The sequence below is a fragment of the Bombus vancouverensis genome, chromosome 5 (assembly GCF_051014615.1).
Source record: "Bombus vancouverensis nearcticus chromosome 5, iyBomVanc1_principal, whole genome shotgun sequence".
Classification (NCBI taxonomy): Eukaryota; Metazoa; Arthropoda; class Insecta; order Hymenoptera; family Apidae; genus Bombus; species Bombus vancouverensis.
Genome location: NC_134915.1, coordinates 1,126,316 through 1,148,816, shown reverse-complemented (window position 1 = coordinate 1,148,816; position 22,501 = coordinate 1,126,316). Strand labels below are relative to the sequence as shown.

The 22,501-nt window shown below is 34.2% G+C and overlaps 2 protein-coding genes across 2 annotated transcripts in view; one reads left to right on the top strand and one right to left on the bottom strand.

Annotated features, from left to right (window-relative positions):
- twin (CCR4-NOT transcription complex subunit 6-like twin) overlaps positions 1–22,501 on the top strand; it is a 407,454-nt gene that overhangs the window by 369,632 nt on the left and 15,321 nt on the right. The window contains exons 2-3 of the mRNA XM_076618850.1: positions 4,216–4,284; positions 16,595–16,907. Of these exons, the coding sequence (XP_076474965.1) occupies positions 16,609–16,907 (299 nt within the window). The 5' untranslated portion in view covers positions 4,216–4,284; positions 16,595–16,608. The remainder of the gene's footprint in view (positions 1–4,215; positions 4,285–16,594; positions 16,908–22,501) is intronic.
- On the bottom strand, positions 9,863–12,362 carry LOC143302673 (small ribosomal subunit protein uS3m-like). The gene is made up of 6 exons (XM_076618585.1): positions 10,998–12,362; positions 10,796–10,889; positions 10,563–10,738; positions 10,296–10,473; positions 10,063–10,118; positions 9,863–9,983 (listed from the first exon to the last, which is right to left on the bottom strand). Exons 3-5 carry the CDS (start codon positions 10,587–10,589, stop codon positions 10,087–10,089), a joined length of 237 nt encoding a protein of 78 aa, XP_076474700.1. The 5' UTR covers positions 10,590–10,738; positions 10,796–10,889; positions 10,998–12,362; the 3' UTR covers positions 9,863–9,983; positions 10,063–10,086.

Here is a 22,501-nt window from a genome sequence, read left to right as displayed (position 1 = left end):
ACGCGTTACAAATGGAATGTAAATATGAGGAACATAACTTGCGCAGGGTCTGGATTGCATCAAGGCATTCAGAAACAACGTATATTTCCTTATATACTTTCAGAAAATAGGAACATTCACGTTGCGAAATAAACAAATGCATTGCTCGCGCTGCTAAAACTGTTTCAGTGTCTCGGTTCGTCCTTAGATAACTAAAAATGTATTCGTATAATAAAAAGATTGATATACTCTACATGTTCGATGAACGTAACGTTGCGGTTGTGTGCGCGCGCTACGAGATATCCAGAGAGACGTAAAAGATATTTTATAACGTTGAAAAGACTTTAAGAACTCGTGGGAAGATTGCAAGAAGAAAAGAAGTAGATCTAATCTGATTACAAATGCTGACGATGCTTTTTTAGTGTTTATTCATTTTGAAAAAAATCCACTAACTTATATTCACGTTGTTACTGTTGGCACTGGATTATCTCGAGGTTCTGTTAATAGGATTACAAAGGAGAATTGTGAGCATTCTTACAAAATGTCTATAGTACAACATTTATAGCACGATGGCTAGTCCTTGTTTTCTATGAGAGTTTATTACCAGAAGAAATAAATTACAAATACATTGAACGTTCAGTTGCTGCAACACTCATCCAATTCGTATTAAATTATACAGTGAATCCGCAGGCTTATGAAAGGCCATTCAAAACGTCGAACATAAGAGAATACGATGAAACAAACTACTTGTATCAAACTATATGAAACGAACTACAGTGAATACGAATGAACATAAATTGCATCGCAAATCACAGGTGGCAACTGCGAACTAAACGTGTCAGAACAAATAAATAAAATAGAACAAACAGTAATATAAAAGCAAGTTGGACAGTATACAAACTCGGAGAAGGAGATTAAAGAATTAAACCGAAAATCAAAGATGAAAACTAGGATGGAAAGGGTCTGGCATGATTAGTTGCTGCACATGAAAGTACTTTGCAAGCGTCAAATAACATTCTGTAACTTTTATGCAAACGAAAAATTAACATGTCGTTCCATCTAAAAAATTTTCATTTTTTATTTCTCCTTCTCCAAGGAATTTGTTATGCTCCAAATAATTAACTGTGGTATCCCATCTAATTAAAAACAGCAAGTCTGCAGCAGAGTCAGAAAAGGTAGTTTGCAATGCTTTGTGCGATTCATCTTGTGTATTCGTTTCTATGCACATGAGATTTCAAATTAAACAAGACACTTCGTTGTACTCATGAAAAAGTCACGCATCATTTACTGTTTCTCTATCTTATCTGGTTATTGTTGTTATTTATTATGTGATCCTAAGTCCTAGGTGTCACAGGATGGGACTTGGCTTTCCATTAAATTAGGTTGTTATATATTTTGTGTGTCTAAACTGTTGTGGATCTATTATTTCTACATTTTCTTTCTAAAATTTCTAAAATTTCTTTTATTTATAAAACGAAAGAAACTTTTGGGATAATATAATATATCAAATATAATATATCATACCTCTTTGGCCTGACACTCTTACTTCGTATATTGCACATTAGTGTCCTATTCTGTGGATGTCACTCGATATCTACTCTTATCGCTAACATTCTACTTATGCCTTCTATTTATGTTCTGCTAGTATGGACTCCTCAGTAAGGCTCTCACCTAACAGACCTATACCTTAGACACAATGTGAGAAGAGAGAAAGTGAGTGTTTCGTCCAAGATCTGCTAGTATGGACTCTTCTCTACTTATGTTCAAATTAATGGCTAAACCTACTTATTCGATTCTAATGTAAACTACTCCAAACTAAAGTACCTCGATCTAGAAACTATAGATTAAGCACCTTTCTTCCCAGTCTTTATTCACAGTTTTCTTCGCCAGTTCACAGGCGCTTCTCTTCCTTCTTCGCTTGGTAATTCTTATCTCTATCTTATCTAGTTATTCATTTATGTTTATTTTATCAAGATCAGCCAATTGACTAAACAATAATTTGGGCATAGTAAGATAAGATGAAGTTGATCATTCTTCCACTCTGTACAATTTTCTCACTCAAATTTTACTTAACACGCATTTAGAAGTTTCAGAATTGTGCAATTTATCTCAAACAGATTATCGGAAAATTATCAAAATTGCTACTGACGTAATTTATTCCCATTCAAAGATACAACGAACGATTGTACTTACATTACACGTTGCGTCAAATAATTTTCTGCATAGAATTCGTTCAATAATGAAACAGGATAGCGTTTAATAAACGCTCGCGCGTCTAATACAGAACGAAACATTTTTTCCCCGTCCTACGTTTGCGCGACTGACGAGAAGGCTAAAGTTGTCGAAAGTTTCTTGACGAGCGAGTTCTCTAACGTTCGCCAAGCCTTCCGCAATTGATCCTGCTACATACTTGTGAACTTCTGGAACTGGCTGCGAAAACTAAATAGAAAGTTAAGTTCAATTTCCGGTTCGGCGTTCTCCAACTTGGAATTCTGTTGAGGACAGCGGTACGTCGTGACATGACGTAGGGCAAATTTAGCAAATGAATTGCGTCGAATGGCAACACGAACAAATTACGAGTCGAGAGTTCCAGCTCCTCTATGTTGGAGGAATTTCGTTAGAACTGGTCTTCAACTGGAAGATTACTACCCGAACTCTGTCTGTCAACTAGCTGGTTGGTTGCGGATATAAGGAGACGAAGGCAAGAGCACTCTTGCCGAGTCTTCAACATGTTCTACGACTAGTACGACGTCAGAGGCTTTGAATTGTTAATTTTGATTACCTTCGCGCCTCGTCGTACTTTGCTCCTGCCACTTGTCTAATGTACCGCCATTTGTGCCAGAGTTGAGTCACGTCTCTGGGTTTCAAGGTTGTTACCGCCATTTCCGGAGAGTCGTTAACGCTCTCCGCTATGTACCTCTTCATATATTCCGATTCCTCGCTCACCCTCTTTCTCTCTGTTTTACTGCTCCGCTTTTAAAGCTTCTGCGAGAAGTGGGTCATTTTACGGTACTATAAAACGTAACCTATATATCAGCCACTTATTTGGTAAATCGGTTCACGTAGCTCTTGTTCAACTATGTTAGCCAAATTGGGGTTCGTTAATGGATCATAAATATACAGCTGGAATGATACTATGGAAATAATAATAATCATTTTTAATAGCATTTATATTTCTTTTAAAAAGTCACGCGTTAATACAAATGATTTCGATACGGACGCGGGGTAGCAACTGCTTCAAATAGACAAAATTGATGAGATTATACAGGGTGGTTGGTAACTGGTGGTACAAGCGGAAAGAGGGTGATTCTACGCGAAAAAAGAAGTTGAAAATATAGAATAAATTTTTTTTTTCATTTTTCCATCGAGACAACGATCTACAGTGAGATCCGTTATAACGAGACGCGATAAAGTGCACGCGTACCGACCGAAAATTCAAGGTCGATTTTCTCGAAAACAAAGCCTCGAACGAAAAATTTTTATTCTGTATTTTCGACTTCTTTTTTCGCGTAGAATCACCCCCTTTCCGCTTGTACCACCAGTTACCAACCACTCTGTATATCGTTCAAGTGCTTTAGCACCAAACTTTCGAAAATTCCAAAAGTTGAACACTTTGGTCTGTGAAAACATTCTTACTCTAACTTCAAACTACCTCTTTTATTATTTATTCTATTATTATTATCTATTATTATTTATTAAACCCTACCTCTAATCTTTTATCGAGTACTTGGGACTTTTTAATTATTTTTCTCTAATTTAATAACGGTTAATATTGTTAATAATTAAAATATCGCTTCGTATTTTATGCAATTGTTGTAAATTGAGAGTATGCTATGTTTAATTCGATAGTACTTAAGTTGACAGCATACACCTGCAACTAATTGCTATGCATGGAATTGATACTTGTTTGGTATTCATACAGATTCATCTTAATTACGTAATAAACGTTGTAAATATTTCAGTGAATAACTACAGAAAATTTATTCGCACACATTAAATGCACTCATTATTTGCACAATATTAAAATGACCTTCAGTTTTTAAAATGATTACAAGTGACTTGCTGATTTTTCACTTTAAACAAATAAATAAATAAAATAAGTCTTCCAAAAATACACGTGTATAATATACAAATATATAATTTGATAAATGCGTAAATTAGTTCATAAATATGTCATTAATTACGTTTTATAATTTGGCGCTGCCTTTACTAATTAATAAAAATTTCTTGTTTCAGTTACTGCAAATCATCCACCTCAAAGACCATGGATTCCATTGACGAGACCGAATAGGACGAGACCAACATGTAAGTAACAATGCGTTTAATAAATTTATTACATATGGAAATTAATCTGAGAAATATAAATGATTTTCTGAAGAAACTTGATCATTTCCAAGATCGAACCTAATTTGTTGGAAGTATTAAATATTATTTGAAATGCACGTGTGCTATTTAGAGAGACAGCGATATTAACTTGTTACCAAGTTTCTTCCTGTAAGAATTTTGTCTATGAAAACTGTCTATTAAAACTGATAGAGAAAATTTGAATTGAATTTTCGTTTCCTAAGCATTTATAAAGATACGATATTGAAAAATGTCGCAATTAAGGCATCACAGTATGTTTCTGTAAAATTCATTAAAGCAATTTCAATTATTATTGGAAGTCCAGTTTTATTTCAATTATTAAGATAAAATTGCAAATCAACAAATCGTCGTTTTGTATTTCACGATACCTTTAATAATGTATATGATATGCATGTTTGAAAAAAATTTTAAATATAATTAAAATACTTGTTGCATTGACTAAATGTAATGAAACGAAGTTTTTATTCTTTTGCTTCTCCACATTTTCCATATTTATAAATCACTAAAGAACACGTAGTATCCGAAAATATGAGAATTTAACAATGAGTAGCGATTAAGTGATATCATATGTATCTTAATTAATATGTTTCATGCTATGTGAGCCACAGGTGGCCCATGCTGTATTTTCTATTTAAAATCTTGATGTTCAGAGTATAAACAGCCGTAGTAAAACTGTAGTTTTACCACAGATACATGTAAACATACGATGAAACAAAGCCATCGCTTTTTTTGGAATTTATTACAAACTTTACGGTATGGTGTACTACTTGATGCTAATATTTCTGACCTTTTTTAAATACATAATACAAATAACATAGACTCCACTTTTTTTAAATAATACATCGTAATATGAATGTATTCAATGATATCCTACGCTTTTTACAGTAAATGTAGCTCTGTAGGATTTTACATAGTAATTATGTCATTGCATGTAAGCTTCCTATAACTTTCGGTCGAAAAAACAAACTTCACATTTAGTCAATGCAACAAATATTTTAGCTACATTTGAAATTATTGTCCGAATATGCACATCATTGTTGAACGCAACTCAAAATACATAATACATAGCGATTTGTTAATTTTCCAATTTTATCTTGTAGTAACCAAAGTAAACCACTGCTGTCTTTTTTAATGATTTTTAAGCAAACATTTTCTAATACTTTAGTTGCAACGTTTTCCATGATTATATTTGTAAGTAGTTTTTTAGTAATTTCACGCAGACGAGTTGCTCTCAAGATTAGTTTGTTGCTTTCCTTTTCATTGCTAAATCACTTTACTCTGTGACAATAGGCAAAGGTACGTGTGTCTGTATCCCATTATCCATCGTCTTCGTGTTATCCAATTTAAAACTTAGCATAAACATTTATAAAGACGCCGGAAATTGCTGTTCGTACATCGATCATATTCTTCACATCCCATTCATATCGTTGAATACATCGTGAAATGTATAATAAATTGATGATAATAGAATAATTTAAAGAAATACATTGGTATCGATATCTCTGTATATAACAATTGATAACAATATTGATTGATTGAAATAACAATAACAATTTCAATAGATAATGAAATAATAGATAACATATATGCGTTTAAAGTGGACATTCTGTATGATACAATATAAAACATGAAATTTCTATTGTTCATAGTTACGAATACGTAATTGCACACATAATTAATCGCTAATTATCTGTAAATATTTGAAATATTTTACAATAATAAGCTATCTGTTTATTCTGCAAACATCAACCGTGTAAACAGAAAGTATAGTACATGTAAGCCACCTGTGGCTCAGACAGCATGGCACGTTAGTTAAGAAACATACGTACAATATTATTCATCCACTGTTTACTGTTAGCAGCTCATCATCTTCTTTTCCTACTTATATTAAATAGAATACAAGCATCAGCCACATGTCTAGTACTATACGTCATCTTTCTTTTTTATTGTGTGTTTAAGATCAACGTGTAACTCCTAAGATTATTAATGACCAGGTGAGAATGCTCAGTGAGACAGAACACATAATTATTGTAAAGCAATATCTTTCAGAAAATCTGGAGCTTTTTTGTCAGAGTCTTCTTTTTATAGCATGTTATTTAGTTTTATAGTTTGTCAGGTCATGTTGTACCCTTCTAATATTCTAATTAAGGTAGGAGATTAGGATACCTTCGATGAAGCTCAATATGCCTTAAATATCACAAATATTTAGCTCACTTTTGATAACAAGGTAGAGTTGTGTCTTATTCTTAATCGAGTTAATGTTACTTGATCTTTTCCATTCAACAGTAAAGCCAGATTGTCATCATTTATATTGTTACAGACTTAGCGTAGCTTGATAAGTCTTAAATTTCTCTATTCTTCGTTCCATCACTCTATTATTCCTCTAATGAAGTACTTTTGAAGATCTTTGTAGAACGTAAGTTCATGATTTGTTGTAGATGTACTGGAACTATTGGATTGGCATTGGGTTATCATCTAATGACAAAATCCTCAATCACTTAGTTGCCAAAATCAATAACCAAGTGTGTTGTTGAGTACATCTTTGTTTACGTATACCAAAACAGGTGTTGATGCGGATCACGATGATGCCTCTCAGTGCAATCATTTCCATAAAACTGTATTACACACAAGCCACATTACAAAGCTTCAAATAGCTAAACTTTGTCCTGACAAGAAAATACTCTCATACACCCATAAATAAGGCAGATATTTAGCTGAACTCATTTAGCTAAGACATCCTACTATTAAATGTAAGAATGGTATTTCAAACAGAAAAATATGGGAATTACGAACAGCATTTGTCACTAACAGACGTTCTGTTTAGATAACTCAATATTCGGATAGTAGCTCCTTTAAATATTAGGCCATTCTAATAATGCAGATTCCTTTCGGTTTGAATTAAATGATTATTAAACACTGTATAGTACGAAATAGAAAATTGTTTTAACAAAAGCACGTTGCAACGATAATAAATGCTACCTTGTGACCAGATGACGTGGTCTAATCCAACGACGAATACCTTGGCCGTCGATCAACATCGAATCACAGCATCAGTGAGTTTCGTAGCATCGAAATGTCACGCAGCCTGCCGATTGCCATATCGCACCACACCACAGATTTATTGCAAGCGTTGCCACAATATTGTGAAAGAGCTAGAGAAACCCAGTGCCAGAAAGACACAGCGCGAACAACCGTTCTTCTGCTGATACCACTGTCACTACCGTCACTGTTACCATCACCCCCATCGCCACTGTTGTGGTCAACTAAAAGGAACCCATTGTCTGATTGACTATGGAATAAATGAGATAAATCATTTCATTATGAGTCATGCTATTCATTACTTATAATAATAGGCCGCTGTTATTACATCCAATGACCCGATTGTACTGTCAATCTTTTCTCTTCCCGTAGCTTCGTCTATCTCTTCTTTGATCCGTTTATTTAATTACAGCCTTTTGAACGTTTCGTTACAAACGTTCCATTATTCTTCAGCTTTTCTACACTGCAATATACAGGGTGTCTCGTATACACAGTTCGCTCAGGAAGTTCCGGGACCAACGTTATTAAGAACACAGCTTTTCAGATAAATGAAATTTCATTATCTATTAGTCAACGTGCATCCTTTCGCTGTGCGTAGTCCTCTTTTGAAATTGGACTTAAAAGAACTGTCACGCTCTTCTGGATCGTTTCTACATCGTCCAAACACGCTATCCTCGTAGTGCCACTTTCAGCTTAGGAAACAGAAACAAGTCAGCAGGCGCCAAACCCGGACAGTAGAAGATGGAAGAGTGAAAGATGAATCGCTGCAACCGATTTTCTAGCAAAAGGTTGCTGATAGAAACGAATGATGGAAACGAAGGTAATCAACGACTAGTGTACTGAAGCACTGTCGTGCAGGAGAAACCATTCTCGTAATTGGTACGTGTTCCGGTTGACCCTACGAATTCTTTCCAAAGACGATCAAGTACGTCTGCGTAAAGTGATCCAGTTACAGTCTGATCCAGTTACAGATGATCGACTATAGTCTGGCCGGGGGACACAAATTCGGTGAATCAGTCAACAACCTTCATCAACATCCTTTTCATTTTTGATTTTGTGGCCTCTACTTACCAGATTTGGATGTATAGGAAAAGCATGTACGTTGAATGATAATAAAATTTCATGCGCCTTAAAAACTGTGTTCTCGATAACACGGAACCTGCTGAATGCACTGTGCAGCTACTGCACGGGGAACCGCTTCGGCAGTGGATTCTGAACACGAGGACAATACAAAACGTTTTGACGTGGTTTTCCATTTTGTAATTTCTGCTGCGTCGTTTCAACGAAAATTCATTTGATGCAATTAGAAAGCATGGGTCGATCCAGTCCTGAAATTTCAAGTATAGGCCACTAGTATACCACTGACTACTCTTTTTCCTGTCTTGCATTGTGGTCTCGAAACACGTGGAATTATTTGAAATCTGTTGGTCGTGATAAGTCCGTACGTGCAGCAACGCGGAATGCGACTAACGACTATGCCAGCAGGACCGTGCAAATTACTTCTTGCACTTCTCGTGACGACCCTGACAATCATGATCATTATGGGCCGCTCACGAACGTATTCTTTGGAAGACAGCAATTATGCGTCATTATCATTCCCACGTTTATAACGACACAATGAGGCTTTTATTGGAATTATTGTTGTTTCCATATATATAATCGTTGCTCTAGTCATTTCCATTTTTGTTACAGCCATTTCGACCAGCTCATCTGTACTGCCAAAAATTGAATTTATGAATTTTTCTTTGTCCGAAGAAATTAGCTTTTTCCAAAAGTCTAATGTTTTATTTATGTGAACTATGATTTCGAACTGTAGCTTCTTTTCTGTATTTATCTTACTAAACAGAGTAAATTATTATAAGATATATTTTAGACGTCACGACATAAAAGTTAATACTTTTAACTAAGAAATCTTGATTACGGATAACTATTGCAAAAGATCCAAATTTTGTTGATTATCGGTAGTCATTGTCGATAATGAGAATTTTTTTTTGTTTACGAATAATCATTATCGATAAGAGAAATTTAATTTTGTTTACTAGTGACGAATATAAACGACAGGTACTTTTTTTCGTTACCATTAATCGTTATCAATGAGGAGAATTTTGTTTTCGTTACTGATAACCATTATCGACGACAATAAATTTTCCTGGTTACTTTCGATTATCGTCAGTTGTTATTAACATTACTCATTGACAAAGTAAAAAGATACTAATTATGAAACTTATGGTAGTCGAACGTAACCAAAAGGTTTTTCGCTATTGATAATGATTATCGATAACCAAAATAAAATTCGGACCATCGATAAAGATTATTGGTAAGTTTCAAAAAATTAGATTTCCGTCATCGATAACGTTTACTGACAGCCAAATAAAAATTGAATCATTTACAATGGATCAATTAAAAATTAATATCTTTGAATAATTTCATTTCTTGAGAAACTTTTTTGAATTCTATTGATAGCTGGTTTCCATTTAAATAAAAATCAAGTTTTCTTCTATAAATCTTTTCCAAGGAAAACTGGTTTTACAATTTTATTTTAATTCCTACTTCATGTTATATCTTCTTCCACAATGATGTAATGATTTTCTCAACGATAACTAAAAGAATAATATAATGAATTTTGTTTTGCTTTTTATGTATTCAATTAAATTAAGTTAAATTAAAAATGTTACTTACTTAGTGATAATTTAAAAATTAATTTTACATGGGCTGGCATCCATCCTTTACATTTGCTAAAAGAAAAAATACATTTAACAATCCATATATATTCAAATAAGGTGTAAATATATACAAAGTTGAATGAACATAATATAAAACTAAAACAAATTTTAAATTTTGTATATAATTTTAATTTGATATTACCATTAAGAGTTGTTTTATTAGTAAAACAAATTATAAAATATGCCTACATGTATTCCATGAGTTCCATGACTTTTTAGAAGCAATTTCATGTGGTGGATATGCCATTTCATATGTCAATGGTTGCAGTACCTTTGGTTTTGGTCTATAACGTCCAGCTTGTACTTTATGAAGTACTGTGCTGACATGTAAATATCTTTTCGCAACATTATTTTGATTAATTAATATCTGAAAAAAATATTTCATTTCTAATTTAGTTTAAGAATAGGGTTATGTTACATATGTATTACATGCACCACATATAAATGTGTACATACAGGTCGTAGATATGGTATTAAACTCATTATTTTTAACTATCTATGTGATAATTAAACAAAAATTATATTTATATTATATTTCAAACTTGGTAACATTTAATACATTGAACACTGAATTTAACAATTTGAATTCGTGGCAGTAGTTCCAAACTCTCAAGATACATTTAGACCTTCAACTGTATAAATGAAAAAAGTGCAAATTAAAATTAAATTAAATTAAAAATGTTACTTACTTAGTGATAATTTAAAAATTGATCTAACATGGGCTGGCATCCATGAAACTCCAATTTATCTCGCTCAATAAAAGGCGCGAGAGATTGAAAAGAGCTATTCGAGGGTAAAAATAACTTTTGTCATAAAAGTCATTGATTCGAGATATTATTGTTTAATTTGAAAAGTTTCTTTTTTTTCTTCAGCTCTATGCATCTTTCTTACCTAATCCAAGGTGTTTTCCTTAGATTTTCATGATCCAATAGTAAGATAAGTTTCACCTCATTGATCTAAAATTTTCTCCTAGATTTCGTCTTCCATCTCTCAGGGTGGTAGAATCGCTTCGTGGTTGTTTCATAATGTAGAAACGAAACGAAAAGACACCTTCGATGAAATTTATGACCATTTTATTGTTAAATGCAAAGTAATCAAGATTAAGTATCTGTAAACAGAACACTTTTCAAGGATCGTACGTGACTTTAACGAAAATTTACCATGGTCGCTAATAACTAAACTCACAGCATTTTAACACTAGAACTACCACACTAGTCAAAACGACTGGTTTTACAATTTTATTTTAAAATTCCTACTTCATGTTATATTTTTTCCGCAATGATGTAATGACTTTCGCAGTGATAACTAAAAGAATAATATAATGAATTTTATTTTGTTTGTTATGTATTCAAACTCGAAATAATTTTGTATCAAGGCTACTTATACCAATACCAGTCGAAATGACCGATACTTGTCAAAGTGTAAAAGGGTCCTGTAACCTGTTTATCGAATCCCAATTAACCAATTTTCTCGTTTTGTACAACTTCCCACACGTTTTTACAATTTTTACTGCGTATCATTCAATATAATGACATCAGTTATCAGAAAAATTCCGGATCGATCGCTAGATCGCTAGATGCTAACACTAGAAACACCACACCAGTCAAAATGACTGATCCTACAATTTTATAAATGTTTCAACCCTCTTTTAGGGACCATGGATTAATAATAGCAAAAATATAAATATATTCTATTGTTACGTATGTTTTAAAGACCAGTCATTTTGTCTGGTTTTGATAGAATAGCTTCGTGTTAACTATCGGTAATTCTGTTAAACTATAAATTTGTATAATGATCCTAAACGTAGTCACAAGCGGACAACTTTTGATTCTTCTAACAGTGAGTATTATTAATGCGTGCGATGTTACGAAATAGCTAATATTTCTTCGGCTTAAAATGTTCTATTCAAATAAACGATTCTTGCTAATTATGCTGTTTCGTATCAATTTACACGGTATACGTGCTAATGATAAGTATAGGTACGTATATTTGCTGATCGATCGTTTGTCTTGATAATGACTTCATTAACGATGGAAACCACGTTTGACGTTTCAAATTTATTATTTAATTTTATCTTGATCTGTGTTATTCAGATTTTTACTGCATCTCGCTGTTCGAGGACCGGATATCATCTCTTCTCTGCGGTACTGTTAATAACATTGCTGGCTTCATGCTAGCGACGGTAAATTAAGTAACCTGTTCGGATTTCCTGAGACTGGTTTGACGACTATTGAGCCAGGTCATGGCATCGATGACCTCGGAAATGCCGTTCCTAACCATGAATGAAGCTGGAACCAACACTTTCATAGCTTACGTTGCCATTGACAATCACTTTCTTATTACAACTCGCATGAGGAAACAGCCATTCATCGAGTATCAGATAAAAGTAATTTATTAACAAAGTCGACAATTTATTAACAAAGTTACTCACAGGATTATAATCAATTAATAATACAATAAAAGATGACAGAGAGGGATTGAATTAATTGGCAACAATTGAATAGGCCATGTTTCATCTATGCTTCACGATGTCTTCGATATTTATAATTAGCTTCACGTCGAATTAACTTTCTTCCTACGAAATATCGTTTAAAATATCGTAGATATTACCAAAGCATCGCCAAGAATTCTGTAGACTAAACACGTGCTTAATACAAAGCTGATTCGAAATCTATGAAAGTTGAAATCTCCGACCAATATCTACGCTGGATTGTACATTTTTATTGGACTAATATTAAACTCTAAAAACATTTTCTACCAAAAACGGTACATCAAAAGACGCAATTAATATTTACTATTTTCCAAGCAAGATAATAACACCATAGATACATCTAGCACGTTAAACAGCAACTTACCTTGCAGATACACGACGACTATTTACTTTCCAACGTTCCAATTTAGTTTCCGATGTTAATTATTGTTTGAAAATAAGAAAACGGCAAAGTCGTACGCTGGACGATACCTGCGTGGAAAAAAACATACTCTCAAAGTCTTCTTCCACTGTACTCGTAGTCTCCTTCGTATATATTATTACTGCAAGTCCGAAGAGACCTGCACTCGCTGTTCAATAAGGGATGTTGCAAAGTTACGTGCAGCAACGTGAATACGAGTAAACGCGAACGAGCGAGTATTAAAGACAAACGCGACCGGTAAGACCAGATGCGCTTAACGCGAACTCTCGTCGGCTGGCAGCCGCTTAAATCTTCAAGCAAAGATACATAGTTTATTGTGGCGCGTCCTTTTATCGGAAACCGGCCGCAATTGTGGCGCTACGAAATAGATCGAATGGTGCAACGTGCCGGAATAATAAAGTAGGCTTTCGAAATCTTCCTTCCTGGTCTGTTAATCCGTTTGCGTGGAACCAACGTAACGTAATGAACGCCAACAGCGAAGAAAGTTCAGTCTTAATCGCTCGAGCCTTGTTCCGCCAGAGCAAAGCTGGAAGAGGCAGTCGAGTTATCCATTACAGATAATTACGGATGGTACGCTAGACTCTGTTATCTGCAGGAAAAGGTGGCAGGGATTCTGTATCCAAAGAGGATGCTGTATCTTCGATTCATAGGCATGAAAACATTCGCCGTTTGATATATCTAATTGCGAGCAAACGATTCTGTTTCCTGGCCTGTTGCCAGTTATCCTGCTTCCACCAGTGTTACGGTGTACGAATTGTCAAAGTGATTCTCGCTTCTAGGAGAACTCTACATCTTCTCTAGTGTTTGGTTTTCTTAGTCCTCGAGGCTAGTAGGTATTGTTTAGCTCTAAATCAATTTGAAGGAATAGCCTCTTAGCCTTATAGCTTTTTCTAGGAGCAAACCCTGCAAAGATGGTGCAGCCGAGTATAGACGGGTAGATCTTCGTAGTTGTATTAATACACCATGGCTTTGGAGCTGTTTCGTAAAGTAACGCTGGCAGTGTGAGGATCTGGACTGGTATACATATCGTACTTATTTCCTCTCTCTATTCCAAGATAAAACCTCAACACGAATGAATAATCCTCACAAAGGATATAACCTAACAAACACGAAGATGGTACCCCATTGAGGGTAGCCACCCACATGATAATCAAACAACCAAGAAATTCTACCAAATGTCCAAATCGGACAAATTGTGAATGTAAACAACTAAATTAAAAAAAAACGAATGAATAATCCAAATCTTTCAGAGAGACACAAAATTCATTTGAAAAAAATATAGTACTTTGCTCGGTAATTGGCTTGTACGCAGAAAAATACAAGGAAAGAACGGCAACACGTCCAAACCAGGTGCTGCCGAAGCGAGCAAAACTCTCATAGACAGAAGACTAAAAAGAAGACATTCCACTGACCTGACTGGAGAAATAAAATAGTCAAACTCGAAGATGGTATTATGCTGGGGGTAGCCATTGACATGTTATTTAGTAATTAACTTAGAAAATTTACCAGATGTCCAGCTGGGCAAATTGTAAAGTACAAATTAAATAGAAAATAAGACTTTTGGTCGAGAAAACACCCCACAGACCTGACTGAAGAAATAAAATAGTCAAACTTGAAGATAGTAACCCGCTGGGGGTAGCCATTCACACGTTATTTAGCAATTAAGTTAGAAAAATTTACCAGATGTCCAACTGAACAAATTGTAAAGTACAAATTAAATAGAAAAGAAGACTTTTGGTCGAGAAAACACCCCACAGACCTGACTGAAGAAATAAAATAGTCAAACTTGAAGATAGTAACCCGCTGAGGATAGCCATCCACACGTTATTTAGCAGTTAAGTTAGAAAAATTTATCGAATGTCCAGGTGAACAAATTATAAAGTACAAATTAAATAATAAAAAAAAATTTTGATGAACAACAATTTCTGTTTGATATCATTTTATTGAATTAGGTATGACCCATTTCGTTATATTTCTATTATTATGTTCGTGCATAATTCAATAGACTAATATAAAAGAAAAAACATTGTGCGTCTATTATTTCCTTATAAAACGAAAGAAACTGTTCAGACAACCTAATAGATAAGAAAATCGTCTGCCTGGTCTATACTTCTTTGATTATATTCTCGAAAACATAAATTTGCATAAAAGCTCTCCGCCTACTAATTATCACGTTTCCTATGAAACTCAGCAGATGTGCTAATAATTATGAACGAATGTGTATGTGCTTGGAACACGTTTGCTCTTTACGTATCTTAAGTGAATCATCTAGGACGTCCTGAACATGGTACTGAAGAAAGCACCTTTTGGAAAATAGCTATAGAAGAATTCCCTTTTGTCTCATTTTCTCAGTCGTTATCGTCTATGCGCGTTAAGATAAGCTCGGGTCTCTATACGTACTTACACTGTCTCTATCTTCCAACTTGGATTTGGATAAGGAAATCTGAAGGAAAACCGGGACACGACAGCCATTAACGACGCTTATCTCACGGCACATCGTGTTCAGACAATGTGCATTTGACATGATAACGTCGATGAATTCGAAATAACTATTAAACTCTCGTTAACCTTTGACGAGAATTTTTATGTAAATCACACGTCTACGAACAATATGTAAAATAATTATTCCTTTTCCATTCACCTTCGCATCCTATGATTTTGTTGATTATATTCGATGAATTATTTATTCTACGTAAATAGACCGCGGATGTTCATAGGTTTTTTTGGAAATTTAAGATTCCAAAAATCCTACGAAGTACATATAATATGCAAGAATGTGTACGATATATAAAATAGAGCACATATTTAGCAGACGAGGCAAATTTCTATTTAGGTTTCATTTCTGTAATTACGTTTATAAAAACACAAAGTTGCAGATACATTCGCAGTCTATGTATAAGCAGTAGAACTTTTAATTTATCATGTTAAATAATTCGATAAATATTTTAAAATACAGTGATGGTGTTTATTCGTATTTCAGACTCACAGGCCATTACAAAAAAGATCATTGCCATCTACTATATATATCGTACGCATATATAAATATTTACACACGTCACATACATTCATACATTTCACCGTTTATTGTGAATATGTATCTAAAACTGTATTCTTGGGCTAAATAAACAACTTTAAATAAAAAAAAAGTAAAAAAAGAAATACATTCATACATGTACCCAACACACGAACATACACACAACTTCATTTTTATCATCGTCAGTTCGACTGGCACTAATTTTGATATCTTTATGCTCTTGTTTCTTACTTGCTGAAACTTCGGAACAAAATAATTTTACGAAACAATTTAAACGTTAAGAAATAGAGAAAATTTTGGCAAACGTAGTCCAATTTTGAACAAATGTCTACCTTACAGAGATATTCTTTCCCTTCCAATTAAATTTACGTTTATATTCCAATTTACGTATTATCAATATTTCTTATCTTCATTCTTCTTCTTCTTATTTTTTATAAAAAAAAAGTTAAAGTATCCGTTCGCGAGAGCGATTATTCTAAAAGATGTTTCGACTTTAATTTCGTAAAATTCCCGAATTGTAAGTGGTTCTGTCTTTGTTCCAGGTATATTCACAGTGATGTGTTACAATGTATTATGCGACAAGTATGCGACTCGGCAAATGTACGGTTATTGTCCGAGTTGGGCGCTCGATTGGGAATATCGGAAAAAAGGGATCCTGGATGAGATACGACATTATGCCGCGGACATAATTAGCCTGCAGGAGGTCGAAACGGACCAATTCTACAATTTCTTCCTGCCAGAACTTAAACACGATGGCTACGATGGCATATTTTCTCCAAAATCTCGAGCGAAGACGATGGCGGAGAATGATCGTAAATACGTAGATGGATGTGCTATATTTTACAGAACAGCGAAGTAAGTACGACATTATTTAAGATCCATCCATTTTTATGTAGAAAGCTAACGAGCAAATCTACAAAAAATTACACTGTTCGACGAATTTGTACTTTTTCCCGATTTTGCAACACTCGGTAGGTGATTCTTCGTGAGCTAAACACGAATCTGCAAACTGCTTTTCCTGGAACCCACAGTTTTCGAAGAAGTCAATTTTCAACAAAATTGCAAAATTTCCATCTTGCGGATGTTTCGTGCTCTTGCCGTTGCACCTGTCGAGTTGCTAAGCAGCACATCTCGAAAGTTGAAATTTCTAATCTCCTTGAAAATTGATTTTTCAGAAAACTATTAGTTCTAGAGGGGAAAAAATTAGGAAAGAAAAATTGTCCATGGTTTGTGAAGCGTAGCTTAGGATTATAAATTCTGATTGCTAAAGAGATATTCTGTTGATAAAGAGATAAATTCTTATCGATTCGAAAAATATCTGTATAATAATATAAATTGGAATTCGTATTAATCTTTGTATAATTGAATGGCAAATTTTTGAAATCTAATCTTTCGTCATAAATATTGGAATTCCGAAGAATATTTTATATAAACACAATGCAAGATTTTATGCAAATGTAACACAATGCACGTAACTAGGACCACGTAAAAACTAAAACAATTATTCTCTTGCCAACATTTCTTGACACATCAAGACCTTAAATGATTGCAAACTCTAGTTCTAGTACTTTTCAACTATTCACAGTGGTAATTTATAGGTTGTACTTAGCTGCACATACAGTTTTGCATAGATATACAAAACGAACGCTCCGTGATACGCGTAAATTCGAACATATTTCACCATCTTTACAGTTATCTAATTAGCAAAACATGAGACAATGATGGATCGGCACGTTCGTTGCATAATACGCAAAATACAATTAACTTCATAGCAACTGTTAACTGTACAACTGGCGTACACACCTACCACAACAGAAATTTCTTACCTGGCATTTCCTTCTCGTTATTTGTCAAAATGCAGCAGTTCTCTCACCTGCACAGCTACATGCTAGGAATGTAATTTATTACCAGTAGCCATTAGATCTATTTCACTCGCGCATAGTGCTTCTTAAGTGTGCTAAATAATGCTAACTATGCGAACATACTATATATAATTTCCACTCTTAATAATACTGTTGTTCCGCTCTGACTCTCATTTGTTCTATTGCATTTGAAAAAAATTGTCCAACATAAATTTCGAAGTCAGTGCCCACCTAAAACATAATCAAACATGCTATGTAATTTTCAGAATAGTTTCAATAATATCGTCGATTTACATTGAATTTCATTTGTGATATTACTTACACAAACATTTTTCAAACAAATTACAAGGTCGTTGTTCATCTAAAACATACTCAAACATGCTATGTAATTTTCAGGATACTCTCAATGATACTGACGATTTGCATTGGATTTCATTTGTGATATTACTTACCCAAACATTTTTCAAACATAAATTTCGAGGTCGTTGTTCATCTAAAACATAATCAAGCATGCTATTTAATTTTCAGAATAGTTTCAATAATATCGTCGATTTACATTGAATTTCATTTGTGATATTACTTACACAAACATTTTTCAAACAAATTACAAGATCGTTGTCCATCTAAAACATAATCAAACATGCTATGTAATTTTCAGAATAGTTTCAATAATATTGTCGATTTACATTGAATTTCATTTGTGATATTACTTACACAAACATTTTTCAAACAAATTACAAGATCGTTGTCCATCTAAAACATACTCAAACATGCTATGTAATTTTCAGGATACTCTCAATGATACTGACGATTTGCATTGGATTTCATTTGTGATATTACTTACCCAAACATTTTTCAAACATAAATTTCGAGGTCGTTGTTCATCTAAAACATAATCAAGCATGCTATTTAATTTTCAGAATAGTTTCAATAATATCGTCGATTTACATTGAATTTCATTTGTGATATTACTTACACAAACATTTTTCAAACAAATTACAAGATCGTTGTCCATCTAAAACATAATCAAACATGCTATGTAATTTTCAGAATAGTTTCAATAATATCGTCGATTTACATTGAATTTCATTTGTGACATTACTTACACAAACATTTTTCAAACAAATTACAAGATCGTTGTCCATCTAAAACATAATCAGACATGCTATGTAATTTTCAGAGTGGTCTCAATAATATTTGCATTAAATTTTGATTTGTGATATTACATACGTAAACATTTTTCAATTTCAAACATAAATTACAAGGTCGTTGCCCATCTAAAACATAATCAAACATGCTATGTAATTTTCAGAATAGTTTCAATAATACTGTCGATTTGCGTTGAATTTCATTTTTAATATTACTTACACAAACATTTTTCAAACAAATTACAAGATCATTGCCCATCTGAAACATAATTAAACATGCTATTTAATTTTCAGAGTAGTCTCAATAATATTTGCATTGAATTTTGATTTGTGATATTACTTAAACATTTTTCAATTTCAAACATAAATTACAAGGTCGTTGCCCATCTAAAACATAATCAAACATGCTATGTAATTTTCAGAATACTCTCAATGATACTGTCGATTTGCGTTGAACTTCATTTGTGATATTACTTACACAAACATTTTTCAAACATAAATTTCGAGGTCGTTGCCCATCTGAAACATAATCAAACATGCTATGTAATTTTCAGAATAGTTTCAATAATATTGTCGATTTACATTGAATTTCATTTGTGATATTACGTACTGTAGTATCGTAAACTATTACGATTTATTTACAATGAATGGATTGTACAGATGTTGATTAAACAGGAAACGATGGTTGTTTAACGTGAACTACAATAACGTACTATAATTTAGACAATTCAATAGTTAATTTGCAGCTCTCGTCAACCACAGATCCAACGCTTCCTCTCTCTCTCTCCCTCTCTCTCTCACGCGGACCACACCCTCTCCACAACACAACTTGCACTCACTTATTTCTCGATTCACACTCTGTGGCTTCTCCACTGACACTGACTGTTAATTCGTCTTTCTCCCTTAGCATCCCTTTGTCTTAGCCCCACCACGCACGTGTTTTGCAACCGCTCGTGGCCAAGGTCACGTAGGACTTTTCTGCGAAGTTATTCAATTAGAGGACCGACGACACATTTGCCACGTAAACTCACAAGTCACAACTCAGATTATAAAAAAGCAAGAAAGTTGAGCCGTAATACAACTATTAACTTTCTTTTTATTACACTTTATTATACACTTAATAGTCACAATTGAGTATACACTGAATTGACACGTGTAAATGACACTTTTACTCTAACAACTTTATATAAATTAAGTAGGCGACTGATCTAAGGGTAGAAACCAGGTAAAGAGATGTTGACTGTTCGAAAGTTGGAAAATCAGTAAAGTTTAGTGACGATGTTGTGGCAGAGGAAAGCTAGTTATGGGTGGGTCTAAGGACACGAAAAGAGCCGATTTGTTAAGGACAAGTTTTCATTAGGAGAGTGAGGGAAATAGACTTCGCTGTCAAGTGACTAATTTTCTAGGTTGGTGCTAGAAGGTGCTAGGTAGGTGCTAGGTGGTTAAGCTAGAAAAATTTACCGAATGTCCAGCTGGACAAATTGTAAGGTACAAATTAAATAATAAAAGAAAAGAATTCCCCGGAAACGAAGCTGCAAGCGAAAAAATGTTGTTCTTGTTTCTCGACTTATTTGGAGCCATGGAATCTCGCTGACTCTGCTTCTAGCGCGAATTTATTCCCATAGCATACATTATATTGGAAAACTGGCTGTTCACACGAGCTATCGTTCTTTTTATTCGACAGTCTAAAGCCTAAGAGGAAAAATAGTCAGTGACTGATATAATCAGTATGTCGCATGAAAAATTCCTGCGGCATACTGGTTGAGAATCACAACGTTAAATGAGATCGATTAACGAGCTGCTTCGCCGATGCATGGTCCTTGGACAGATAGAAAAAGCGAAGAGTCGATGAGTCCCAGGCGACATGAAATCTGGAACGACTATAGGGCAGCCAGCCTCGTTAATTATATCTTCACTGGGAATTCATAGCAGCCGTGGTACAGCTTAGTAGTATTAGTGTATCGTGGGTCGGTATTAACCCTGTGAAACTCATTCTAAGTTTTGTAACCGAAGACTGAAAGCTACGGGCAGAGTGGTGGAAATATTAGATATCTGCGCTCGCATCTCAGGGGATAACAAGATACGAGACAGAAATGGTCTGCTGCACAAATGGGCTCTGTTAACGGCTAACGTGCAACGAAAGGTACTACATTCAGCATGGACTGTAAGAGAGCGCGCAGTTTCTTTAAAGGCCGGTGCAACCGTTGCATCTGTCAGCCACTTTATACACTTAATTCGCCGCTCGGCCGCAAAATCCCAGCCGTATAATAAATGCGATGCCAATGTAAGACTAACAATCTAATCTCTGCAAGGACGAAAGACCACCGTTATTTAACGAGTTCCTACTTTCTTCCTGATGCCACAAACTATTCTGCGCTATTTCCAGCAACTTTTGATATATCTTCCGTGTTACGTTACAGCAATCGATACGTGTACCTTCGTCGATTCATATACAATCTGTGGTAAATTTAAACGTCAAAATTTCGTAAAAGTACGTATAGACTAAGCCAAAAGATCCTTTGAAGATTCGTTCGTTTTTCATCCATTTGGGAGAAAATCTTGGAAAAGGAAGAAACAATGTCCTCATCGATTCACAGTAATCTAGAACAACAGATCATGTACAATTGTAAAGCAGTTCGTTAGATCAATGGTTTTTTTTTATTGTTCGAACAAATATTGTTCGAAATTCTTTAACCTACCTTGCTTGTTGGTAGAATATCTTCACGAGTATCCGGACCAGTTTAAATTTCACCAAAATATATAGATATTTACTAGCTTTCTATGAAACTGATAGACTACAAGTTTAAGTTGCGCGTATTAAAAGGCATATTTTGCTATGTAATATATACAGGGTATCTAATAACTGGTACAAGCGACCAGCAGGTGATTCTACTTGAAAAAGCAACTTGAAAAGAAAGAAGAAAATTTGTTCTCTTAAGGTTTCGTTTTTGAAGAAATCAAGTTGGAGATCTTGAGTCAAACGTGCACTCGAACGAGCCTCAATTCAGTGGATTTTGCCGTAGACTGTCTTTATTCGCATTACTAAACATTCCTAATAATAGTTAATAATTTTAGACGACCTGAATAACGAAAACATAGAATAAAAGAAAGTACTTGCTCTACAGGAATTTCATTAACTCAAAAATTGTTGAAGATGACGTCCATGATTTAAATTAATAAAATAATAATAATAAAAAACTCGAAGATGGTATCCCGCTGGGGGTAGCCATCCACGTGTTATTTAGCAATTAAGTTAGGAAAATATACCAAATATCCAGCTGCACAAATTATAAAATACAAATTAAATAGAAAAAGACTTTTGGTCGAGAAAAGACCCCACAAACCTGACTGAAGAAATAAAATAGTCAAACTCGAAGATGGTATCCCACTGGGTATAGCCATCCACGTGTTATTTAACAATTAAGTTAGAAAAACTTAC

Bases quoted from the DNA above. Each gene is read 5' to 3' on its own strand.
- LOC143302673 (XM_076618585.1), bottom strand. From the start codon at position 10,589: ATGAGTTTAATACCATATCTACGACCT. The intron at 10,474-10,562 runs GTATGTACACAT...TATTTTTTTCAG, and splicing joins TAATACCATATCTACGACCT to ATATTAATTAATCAAAATAA. The intron at 10,119-10,295 runs GTAGGCATATTT...TTTTTCTTTTAG, and splicing joins ATGGAACTCATGGAATACAT to CAAATGTAAAGGATGGATGC.